This window comes from Drosophila mauritiana, chromosome 3R, assembly GCF_004382145.1.
Source record: "Drosophila mauritiana strain mau12 chromosome 3R, ASM438214v1, whole genome shotgun sequence".
In the NCBI taxonomy this organism is placed as follows: domain Eukaryota; kingdom Metazoa; phylum Arthropoda; class Insecta; order Diptera; family Drosophilidae; genus Drosophila; species Drosophila mauritiana.
Genome location: NC_046670.1, coordinates 5,827,961 through 5,840,496, shown reverse-complemented (window position 1 = coordinate 5,840,496; position 12,536 = coordinate 5,827,961). Strand labels below are relative to the sequence as shown.

General features: G+C 43.1%; 1 protein-coding gene across 8 annotated transcripts in view; it reads left to right on the top strand.

Annotated features, from left to right (window-relative positions):
• Window positions 1–12,536, top strand: part of LOC117143782 (5'-AMP-activated protein kinase subunit gamma-1) — a 63,976-nt gene that overhangs the window by 44,254 nt on the left and 7,186 nt on the right. For 5 of the 8 annotated variants that reach the window (XM_033308616.1, XM_033308617.1, XM_033308614.1 and 2 more), the window contains one exon: window positions 8,271–8,404. In XM_033308616.1, the coding sequence (XP_033164507.1) occupies window positions 8,271–8,404 (134 nt within the window). Of the gene's footprint in view, window positions 1–6,587; window positions 7,240–7,503; window positions 8,150–8,270; window positions 8,405–10,633; window positions 11,748–12,536 lie in introns of those variants that run through there. The other 3 variants (XM_033308618.1, XM_033308620.1, XM_033308621.1) reach the window with 2 other exon arrangements.

The window sequence follows — 12,536 nt, the reverse complement described above, 5'->3', positions numbered from 1 at the left end:
CCATTCACTGTCCTCCGAACAGTCTGTCTGTATTTCGTATTCCGCACATATATCCACCCATTATTATTCCTGCCATTGTCCTTGACTGCAAAAGGAAAGAAAAAACGTAGAATGTGCTGTAATCTTCGTTGTTTTCCCGGCCTCTGCAATCTGTGTACACCGCATCTTGGCCAGATGCCAAATGCTAAGTTCAATAGCCACAACACAGGCTCATAAAAGCCAATTAGCACTGCCGCGCAACCTGCCAAATTTCGATACTTGAGCCTTGTGCCTGCTCGTTTGTATGATTTTCCAAGCCTACATTCCATTTCCATTGACGTCAGCAAGTGAGTGGGAGCTAATAAAAAAACCATCGCACAGGACGGCGAAGTGCGGAAGAGGGAATGGTCTGAAAGTCTTAGAAGATAACAACAATCTTAGAAATTGACATTTCCCATCAGTTGGCCAAGCAATAATTGCAAACAATAATTGCCTAGCGATACGCAAACTTGTATAACGTATTTAAAGCAAATGGTTTAGAAATAACCTATAACCATTAATCTACATTAACTTGAGGTCTTTGAATATGTTCCTTGGCATATAAATATAATCAGAAGTATTCACCTAAAGGAAATGAAAAATTACAACTTGTTCAAAGTGTTTTGTTTGTTGTCCATAGGCTTTTCCCCCAATTTATTCTTTGCTTCTTCAAGTTCTGTTTCCTTTTCACTTCTCTTTGCCTCCACTTTCGTGGCCCATTTGATAAATCGCCTTCCGGTGACGTAAGCCCAAAAACGTCAACTTCGCGGCGCGTGAATCTCATTTGTTATGATCCTTGAAAGCCCAAAATGACGCAAAAGAAAGTACAGCAGAAGATAGCAAAGTAATGTACATACAGAGGTGGTCAAAAGTATTTACACAACGAGCTTTTTTTTCAATTAGTTGACAATTGAAAAAAAAGCTCGTTGTGTAAATACTTTTGACCACCTCTGTATATAAATTGGCCAGATAGAGCTCCACACACACACATGCACATATTTGCATTCGATGGGCAACAGTCAATGCCAGCGCTGGGGTTAAAGATCACCAGATAATACGGATTCAATTGCGCGGAAAACCCACGCCCAAGTCGAGCCCCTGCCACTTGCCACTTTCCGCCTGCTGAGGTGGCCACTTCACCGGTTGGTTATGCAAAGAGCTGAAATGTGAATCAGATGTCCGACTCCATTAGAACGGCAAACAGAAAGTCAGCTAGCTGAAATGAAACAACAACTAACGGCGGTGCACTCATTAATTGAATTCAAGTCATACACTGCAAAAAAGTGCTGAAACTAAACATTAATTTATAAGATTGGGAAATATACATGATATATTTTATTTTTCTACTTTTTTAATTGGACACAACACAAGTTCTTCTGCTTTCTTGTTGTTTTCAGTCTGAAGTACACATATTCATATATATCTTAATTGACTATAGTTTTTCTCAGTGTAGTAGTGAGTAGGCGTGTGTGCCCTTGCGAGTGAACTGCACTTGTTGCTGCGAGGAAATCTTGACTCGACTGCCGGCTCATTTCATTTGCAAATTTCTCCGGCTGCGACCGATTGCACACCGCAAACAAACACTGGCCACCAGGGAAGCTCCGTGTGCACAACTATCCGTATGACCACGTCCACATCCACGTCCATTCAGTGTGTGTATGTCCAGGTGTTATATAAGCCAAACGCGTGAGTCGAGTCATCACCAGAGGGCGTTAGAGGTCTTCTTTGCTCGGTGATGTTTGTCCTATGCCACATATACTATATATATCCTATATAAACTATATAGTCGGATATGTATAACTTCTTATGGAGGAACTCAGTGGAATGACTCACTCGAAATGTGGATCACAATGTGAGCTGTTTGCCATTAATTTATGCACTTTTGCTTCTTCTTTTCACTATTTGCGGATTGGCAGAAAATAAATTCAATGGCATACGGAGTCACCGATTTGTATGCTGTTTCTAATGAGATGTATAATAATACTCATAAACTATTCACAAGAATGTCTGTTTCGTCGAATTCTTTGAATAGTAAACAACTCATTTTAAATGTCATGAATTTTAGCCAAGTTTTGATTTAACGCTTCTTGTTGATGGCGTGTTAATTATGCGTGTATTTCTTTCTTCATATTTTTTTTAGTTATTGTTTAAATAAAATAAACTTTTTCTAATAGCCAACTTTGAAGTGTGCAATATATTCAGAAGCAATGTTTTAGACTTTCCTTATTTTTTTGTATTAGTAAGACTTAGTAATCTTCTGATGTTGACCCTTCTGTCAGCGGTATGTAAATTGACTAGGACACGCCAAAATCGCATTAGCCAAAATAGAAATACATGTAATTGGAGGACACATATCTATTCTAATCGACGGGATGCGTCGGAAAATTCGCCTTCCCCAAGGTTCCTTTCCGATCTGCAGGTTCGGTTCAGTTCCGTTTCTTTTCTATTCTATTCTTTTCTTTTATTTTCCGAACCCGAAAACCGAAACCAGAAAATAATTAGCGGATGGCAGCGGCGTGCCGTGCAATGTTTTGTTAAACGTGCGGTTGCCAATGACTGCACTTCCGCTTGTAGTTGCAAACATACATACAATACTTACACTGCATTTGTTTAATTGCACGGCTCTAATGATGCGGAAACAGCAACAAAAAAAAAGGGGTGGAAAGAGGGGTAAGGAGAACACATTTCCCGCCCACTAAAACTTGGACGTACGCAATGCATCCCAACGTGCGCACAAGTAATTCGTATGTGGAAATTAGTGACCGTTTTATGGGTTTGTTCTTGGAAATAAGTGGGCTGTCTGAAATTGCAAGGACATTTCGATTGTAAGAGCTTACAGCTCACAGTCAAATGTTGTCCCCGGCACACAAAGTTCAAAGCTTTCAGCGAAGGTCGCGACCTATGTGCATTCCAACAAGGATTCTATTTGTGTTGACAGAAATACTGACCAAGTTAGTGGGTTCAGCGACTCCTTGGAAGGTCGCTGCGTGTCACGGCTCTATTAGTATTGGGTTGACAACTGCCCGATATAAAAGCAAAAAAAACCAATCGATTAGGTTGCCAATTGTCCGTTAGTTGAGTGGCATTTCACTTAGATAGTCGAGTGGAATGAAGCTATGAAGTGCATGAAAGTACAGTAAATTACGCGTAATTATAAACCATTTTGATAATGACACTACTTGACAATGGCCTACGTTATGTGAATTATGCATTCGGAGTCACTTACAAGCTATTTAATATCAATATCTATTGATTATATATCAACATTTTCTATGAATAATACACCCAATATCAATAAAGTAAATAGTCTACTCGAAATTACTTCTAACTATTGGCCAACATGGTAGCAACACATTCATTTCGAAACCAGAAGCACGAAGATCGAGAACGTTGCCCTTAAAATAGTTATATCATCCAACAGCTCGTATTTGGAATGTCAGGCCCCAACCGACCCCTCTCCCCTTTTAATCCGTGGGCAAGTTCACATATTTGCCCCGACCGATCCTCCTGCTTTTCGAGCTGAATCATCGGGTTATCTGCTTTCAGCGCAAAGAGGCAAACAAAAGTCAGCACAAAACAAGCCGTAGTTGAAGCCAAATGCGAAAATGGAGGAGGCTAAAAACAAAATAAGAACCAGGGAAGAAGAAGCTACTTAAATCGCACACCTTAGCACATCCGTCAGAATGCTCCCCACATGACCAGTGCATGGCGATATGGGAATAGAGGAGGGAACCGGGCGGAAAGTGCTCCGTACTTATTTACACATATCCAATATCCAATCACGTTCAAGGTAAATGCTGGCCGAATTTCGCACAAACTTAACTACGATGCGGAGCCCATAAATAAATTGTTTACAGTTACTCGGGCTACTGGGCAACCAAAGATAAATTAAGCATACGCCCCATAGTCGGTTAAACACATTGTTTGCACCTTTTTGGCCTTTATTTATGGCTCCCTTTCAATCACATCTAATTCGCGATAGGCACAACGCAAACAAACACAGCGCTTATCAGCCCAAAACGTTAGCGTAGCATAGTACTTCCTTATCGCCGGGGCTCGTCTAGTGGGGGTCTGCCTGATAATTCAGCAATTTAAAAATTTTGCACTCCCTAATCAAAGTTCTCTTGCGCACACACTTGACCTAAATGCGCAATTCTTGGGACCTATAGACTTTTGGAGCCAACTGTATGGTACATAGTCGAAAACCAATCTGTGTGGTAAAATATATTTCTTTAAGAGCGCACAAGATGTAAAAGGATTTTCCTTCAAAAGAAATAGTTAATGAAGCTTTTGATTGTAAAAAAATAAACAAGACTATCGTATCAATGGAATAAATTGAGAGAGTTTCTCGAGAGGGGTTCAATCGCCGAACCCCTAAAATACTCCAGTGACGTACACGCATATATAGTATAGTATTATGTAGCATCTATATACTTTCACTTTCTTCACACGCATGCGTCATAAATGGGGTCCCAAAGTGGAAAGTCGGAAAGGAAGTTGACCTCCGACAATCGTGTTTCTCTTTTATATTTTTGGCGTGTCACGTTTCAAAATATTGCATACTTAGAAGCGCGTTCTGGTCCTTATGGCAAAAATGCGCTGTTCATTTGTTTTTTGCGCACTTAAAACGCCAAGACGATTTTTCCTATACTCGCCCAGAAAATTCTTTTACTTTTGAGTGATTTATGGACGAGTTATGTGGGTGCCCTTCAGATGCCCCTCAACTAATTCGAATGGTAATCCGCCGCAGTTGCTAATGGATTACACATGGTCGAGTGTTGGTTGCACTGAATGGGGGGAAATGGTTCAATTCATGCTTTTACTCTCGCTTTCTGCACTCACATGCATGCATACATACATATGTACTTAGATTTCAAGGACGCCCAACAGCCCCGCTGTTAGCGCTAACAGCGCTGTTAGCTTGCCCTCTCATGCTCTCTCTCTCTCTTTGGCACTTGTTCGACAGCACGTGCACCGTTTGTTCTTTTCATTCTCATTCTTCTTTGGGATTTTGAGCCAAGCGGTTGTGTGCGTATCGGTGTTCGTGTGTGTGGGTGCGTAGGCGGCCGGCCGTATTTTTATATGCATGTGTGTATATATATAGAATTTCGCATTATTAAACAAATTTGATTACTGGTAAATAAGTTGGCGACTTAACCTCAATTGAACCGGCTGCTCTCTTCGCTCACTTTGTTCTACGAATCGCAATGTAAATTGCATTAAATTTGATCAATGTTGTGAAATATCCCCCTGAAAGCCTCTTGAGAAAGCTAATCAATATTCCTTAGTGTTCTGCCTGTTTACGTACATATTTTCAATCTTTCCCATTTGTTTTTATCAGTGCGCCTTCGGCTCTTTCTTCATTTGAAATCGCTTGCCGTGTTGTTATTGTTGCGTTGATAATAAAAATAGAACTTAACTTTATTTTCTGTGCTTTGCTTTGGCTCGCTTCTCGAATGCCCCGCCCCCGCCCGACTCCCCCTCTCCCATTCCTTCTGCTGCGTTTGTTGTTTGTTTTACACACAGCGATAAAGATAAAGGCCGTTTATTTAAATCAAGCATGCGATTTGAGTGCTCATGTGAGTTGATCCCGAAGAGTGAACAATTCTGATACATACTTATATGTATATGTAGCTTTTCTCGAACAGATGCAACTCTTATTTATTGCATTATAAAATAATTTAATTACCCAAGAGGCTGGGACAACCGACAGCCCGACAATAACCGCAAGTGCGGCAGGCCTAGAAAGCTGGCCAGGCGACAAATGTGACGATTGAACTCTTGCTAAATTATAAAATAAATCCAATATAGTCTTGAATTGGAAATTATTTTCTTATAGCTACTGCAATGCAGTCTTCGAAATCTCAGTCCAATATATTTTTATATTCTCACATTTTTAATGTTTGTGCAAATATAAAATTTCGAGTTCATTTATTTTATTGCGCTCTCGTGGCATTGAACTTTGTAAATTTTGTCGCCTGGGTCGCTGAACCCGCCTAGAAAAGTGACCCTGAGCGCATGTTGCATGCGTGCAGGCGACGCGTGCGTCGCAAACGATCTGTGTGGAAATGGTTCCGATCGATTAGGCCTTTATTTATTTACCCGCTACATTTTGCAACGACTTCGCAACGACAACAAGGCAGGGAATTAAATGAATTGAAATAAATGAGAATAAAGCTATGCGCGCATTGACTCTGCCTTGTTGTTTTGCAATTGTGGGTGGTAGTGGTGAACTTGCTCAAGTGCATTCATCATTTGATATACATATGTTGCTGGCGGCGGCTGACGCTATTTTTCAAACTGTCGATTACGGCCAATATAACTTTTACAAAAAGTGTTTAACAATATTGAAAATAAACAATCGCGTCGTGGAAAGCAAAAAACGACAGAAAGAACAAATAAAACGCGGCGATGTGTGCAGCTTTGACTTAATTTCAGTGCGTTCAACCTAGGAGCAAACGAGACGGATAGCGATAGAGGGGGATGCAGAGCAAAAGCTCTCGAGCAAGTGCATCGATAGTGGGCGAGAAGGAGAGCGAGAGAGTGATGTGTTGTGTTTTTATTTACAGTTGAAGGATTATTATGTGACTTTTACAAGGCGAGACAGAGACAGCGACAACTGATCGCAGTGCTTACTTTAACCAAATTGACAAGTGCAACAATAACAACTGTTTTACACTGCGTTACAAAAGTGTAACAACATCAATAACTAAACAATAACAAAAACAAAACGAAAATCAACAACAATTGACAACACAACGGGAGAAAGAGAACGGCCCAGCAATGCATGGAATAACACACCTGTACCGTCAGCATGCCGTGGAAAAACAGCTGAGCGGTGGCGAGAGCTGGTCCCGCCAAATTTACCCGAGCTACGGCAGCAGTGCCGATGCCTCCTCGCAGGGCAGTCGCCTCTACAGCGTGGACTCCTCCAGCAGCTCCAGCTCCAATTCCAATAATTCCGGAGGTGGCGGCAGCGGAACTGCAGGCGGTGAGAATTTGGGAGGGGTCACCGGCAGCGCATACGCCCAGTGGCAGAGCGACCGACACTCTCTGCCACAGGCTGTGCCCGATGCCCCTCGGTCGCTGGCCAACCACCACTACCGCAACTCGCCCACCCACCAAGCCCACTACCAGCAGCCCACTAGCGGCAGTCTCAAGCGGACACCCTCCTCGAAGCGCAGCTTCTTGGAACGATCTCACAGTCCGGCTATATATGGCGTGAGTAGAATGGTCAAGTCAAGGATGCAAACCGATCAGGAAAGCTGAGAGAGTGCTTAATAGAATCAGTGACTCTCTGAAGGAAACAGCAACCAATAAAAGAATATTACACTTAAACAAAAGTAAACACCGTAATTGATACTGATAACCGGAATAGTTGATTAAATCTTTTGAATTCAGTATGTTTCTGGCTTATAATCGGTTTGCAACCATTAATCGGATCTTTAAAACATGTAGTTAATCCTATCCAATCAAAACTTTTAGAGCATGCGTCGCAGTGCAGGTCCGGACTTCGGCTCTCCACCGCCCACCGCACCCGTCGGTGGAGGCGGTTACTTCCCACACGATCTCGACGACATATACGAGAGCCAGGCGGACCATCAGTATTTCACCCACACGGGTGCCAGCGGACCCCAGCAGCAGCGACCCACGGCTATCTCGATCTTCCATCGAGTGAGCGCTGCCCACACCTCGCTGGACGACTATACCTTGCCCGGGGATGCATCGCGCCAGTCCATGAATAGTACAGACAGCGGGGTGAGCAGCGGACCCTTCAATCGCCAGCGTTTCGACAACTCGTCATTCGCCAAGAGTCTCAGCATCGACGAACAGGACCCACAGCACTCGCCCCATAAGGATGGTCACAGCAAGCACGGAAAGCACCATCACCATCATAGCCATCACCACCATTCGATCCACGAGCTAGTGAAGCACTTTGGCAAAAAGATGCACCTGTGGCCGAGGAAGCACCACGACGCCCAGAGCGTTTGCACCTCGCCACAGAACGATCCGCAGGAGAACTTCCGCACCAGATCCAAGAGCTTGGATGTGAACACGCTGAGCCGCCCCAACCGCATTCTCGATGACTGCGGGGCCACCTACAAGATATACGATCGCATAGTCAAAGAAGGTAAAGGGTTTCGGGCGGGTTACTTTCCATTTGGTACTTGCTGTTCTATTAGGTCTAGTCTTACTCCTTAAATTATACATTCAAGCTCCTGTACTGATAACAATTTGATGTACTCTTTCAGGTGCTCACATGCGTCGTGCCTCCGCGGATTTGGAAAAACGTCGTGCATCAGTTGGCGCCGCAGGTCGAGGTCTGCGAGGGGATGGTACTTTGGATCCACACCATGCAGCCATCCTCTTCAGAGACTCACGAGGGGTAAGTTTAAAATTTGAAGCTAGCATATAAATTAGAAGGGGAAGTATCTCATAAATTGTCTTTAAGTAAACTGAAAAGTTGGATTTCTTCATTTTGTTTGGTTTGATAAATATTTTGAAAATTTAATTAGGGGACACATTTAAGGCAAATCTTTTTTGGCTGTGACATACATAATTATCATCCTCGTTATGCATAACAAACAAATAACAAACTGCGTAGAAAATATGCCTCAACTTTTTATACAATTATCTCTCCAACTAGATGTAATAATTTATGATCTTATCGCAAGTATTTTCCCCTCCACTTTCTGTTTTGCCTTTTCTTATCGCCTTAAAAAGCAATCTGCTCGCTTCTCTGATTCAGAGCTATTAATAGCTTAAAAATACACTTCTATGAATCCCCTTTTCTCTGGGCTTACACTGTTTGACTCCTCCCCCTTCTTGTTTACTTCGTTCGGTTCGCTTCACCTTGACATTTCTGATATACTCTGAGAAATGCGTTTTCCCAGTTGCTTGCATAATACCTTCAAGGTCGTGTTCTGTCTACGTAATTCTCCCTCTTCTTCTATTTGCACCTGTTGAATGTTGAAATCAAGCAATTTGTCAGTTTTCAAGAACTCCGTAATATCCCTTAGCCTATTTTTTTTTTATATTGCATACTTCGAGGTTTTCGCACTTTACACTCAATGTAGACTACATGTAGAGTTTCACGCGGCGTATTAAATGTATTTATTACGTATACGTCGTGAGCACCCATTAAATCATATTGGACTAACAACTAGGGATAGTCACTTACATATGAAATTTTAGCGACATTGGTGAAACAATTTCAATGAAGTGAGTCACTTTATATTAAAAACAAGATGTCATGCTGATAGCCAGTTGACTTCTCTGATGGTTTTGTCATCAACTTTGAATTAGTTGGAGAATTTCCTTTCACTGGGTTTTCGCCCACACCTACATACATATGTACATGTAAAACCCAAGGCCTCATAATGGGCCTAATGACCATTATAAACAGTTATTATATTGTTACAGTCTGTTTTTGTTTACTTCGCCGTCCACAACGTGGTCACCCATGGAAACTGGTTTATATCGATAGATTTGAATCATGTGTCAAGTGTTTGTTGTTATACTATGCACATTCTTGGGAATTCTTTGCGAACTTTTTTATATTCTGACGTCAGCGGATTGGGCTTTCACCATTAAATTCTTTTTGGTATTGGTTTGTTGTTGGTATGTGCCCGCTAATGATGATGATTAATTAGCCAACTACTCTTCACATGTCAGGCTTTTCTCACTGTTCTTGGCTCCCTCTCTGTCTCTCTCTATTTCTCATTTCTCTTTAGCAAGGCCACAATCTTGCAGTACCGTTTGCCAAACTTATCGCTCAAAGAAAACACTAAATGTACACAGAAGCTCTTTGCTTTTTGGATGCGTATTTAAACTGAGTCACTTGACTCTTGAATTGAGCGTATTCGCCTTTTAGTCGTGTACCCTTGTCGCTTCTTCTTCTTCTTTCGCTTGCATTGGCCTTCTTGAGCTTTTCGATTGTGGGTGCAAGTGGGTCTCTCTCGTTGTCTTCTCTCTTGTTTATTCAAGCGATATAACGATAATGTCGAAAAAGAATGAAACGAGCCCCATTCTTCTGATACCCTTTCTGCATACGGTATTCATAATTTCCACTCGGCTGCGATCTCTCTCTTTCTCTCTCTCTCGGGTAAGAAGAAAACACCCCACAGCAGGGAGACAGCTGAAAGATAAGCAAAGCAAATGAGGTGAACCGTTGGACAAACCAAAAGTTTATTTTCGATGCAGTCAACCCAGATTTTTACTGCACTCGAAATAATTATTGGATCATACTTTTCAGATTTTTGCAATAAAAGTTAAAATATTTTTATAAGATCAGCAACATTCAGGATGACGACATCTAATCAATCAATTGTTGCAATTTATTATATCATCAGAATGTGTGATTTATTGCGATTATTTTGTGGAGTGTAAGTGCATTCTAGGGTCTTTTAGCTTCGTTACAATTACATTTACATTGTGTGGCGTGTGTGTTCTTGTATTTTCCTATACTCTAGCACTCTCGCGAACTTTTGGCGCTCTCCTAGGCCAATCCACTCGCTCTCTTTCTCCTCTGCTCTTTGTCGTGGGGCGATCATGTGTGGGGTCCGGCTGGCGCTCGCTCAACTCTTAACCAGTGGCTTTTTAACCAGTTTAAGTTTTCATTTGCGTGAGCACAGACGTGTCCGGAAAGCGAACGGAAGACAAGTGGAACGGAACACGGCCGTATAATCAGAGATCAAACAGAGTAGTGGTGTCGTCACTTGTGCGACTCCCCATAAAAATCCGTCTGCCAGTGCTTATTGCTTCTTTTCGAGTGCGCGGTTTTCATGTATCGCCGCCGGTATTCCGCCTTCGAGCCCAGCACACCCCGCGTGGGAGTGCTACCCTCTCCGCCGCCTCAATATGCCAATCCCCCCGCCGACACTGCCGCCCCGAAAACGCCACCCAAGCTGAGCGTACACTTTGACCCCAATTTGCCGAAAGACAACGATAGCAACAACAATCTTACCGGCAGCGAAAATGCAAATGCTAAATGCGGCGGTCGCAAGGCGCGTTCGCTGAGCAATTCGCCACTGTATCACCGCAAAAAGCGGTACGGCCATCTGCCGGCGCTGATGTCGAATAACGGGCCGACGGCCAGCAGCAACTACCAGCTGCTGAACAGTGCGAATCTGCGAGATCTCGTCGACGGCCAACGCCACTCGCATCACGTAAGCAGGCGTGATGACAGCCAAAGCCACAGTCATAGCGAAAGCCCAAGTCACATTGGCCACATTAGCCCAAGCTATCAAAGCATCCCAAGCCTCCCAAGCCTGCCAAGCGGCAAAAACAAGGCGAAAGATGGCAAGAAGCTGAAGGCAACTTTAACGGCGGCCATGTCGTCGTCTCTGCTGCGACGCAAGGCGCACAGCAATCACAGTCAACAGCAGAAACTGCAACTGCAACAGCAACAGCTAGAGCTACAGCAACAACAGCAAGTGCAGCAGCAACAACTGAGAAGCAACGACAGCAAGACAATTGCAAATGCTGCCCGCCATTCGCTGGGTCATTCACCCTCCGCTGCCGCCGCCGCTGCTGCAGTGCAGCAGACGCTCGTCTACGAGCGACGGCGCGTCAGCAGCGCCCACTCCTCCCCCTCGCCCACCTCCAGGCACCACTCCCCAGTGCACCAGTGCATGCTGATGCGGCGGCGCAGCGACTACAGCGTCGAGCAGATCGAGCAGTGGAAACGCCAGCAGCAATTGTTGCCGCGATCCGGACGCAAGATTAGCGTAAGTGCACCGGGAGAAACAGGCTTGAGTTATATAATAAATACATGTAAAATTCTCACATCTTTTCAAACCGTTACCTTCGCTGGACAAAGTACATTTAATATAATATAACAATATTGAACACCAATGATTTTTAAATCGGTGCTCTTACGGACAGATCTTTAGATGTTGAAGATGTGTAAGTCCGTACATGTATCGAAATACTTCAATCGATGCGCTTTTCTTTTTGTGTGGAAATGCATTGAGATGAAAACAAAGGAAAAGCCATCGAGTGTGTGCCAGTGGCAAAGCTTTAAGGCGAAGCTTTTTCGTCGATTGAATTCGGCTGCATTCAGTGCAATATATGTATATTTAGACAAAATGAGGGTCAGCCTTACAATGCACATAGAAAAAAACAAATTGTCAGTAGCTAATTTGCATAAAATGAAATAAGATTGAACAGTATATTTTTCTCATTTCTCTTCTCTTTTAAATTAATTAAAAATCTGGAGAAACTTTCAAACTTAGTAATAAATAGATATTTGTTGGATATTCTTTTACCTCGAAAGATAACAAGTTAAATATTTATTTCTCAGTGCACACTTTTCTTGACCCCATTTCTAGCTGCTAAGAGCACTGCGAGAGAGGAAGAGAATGTGAGTTGCGGGCAAAGCGTTTAGGCTAAACCAAAATTGGCCTGCACCTGTGTGCGAGTGTTCAATTGTTAAATTGCCGTATCTGATATGGGGTACTTGTCCCATTGCCTCGTTTCCACGAGTGCCCCCCCCCCCCCCCCCCCCCTCTCCCCTC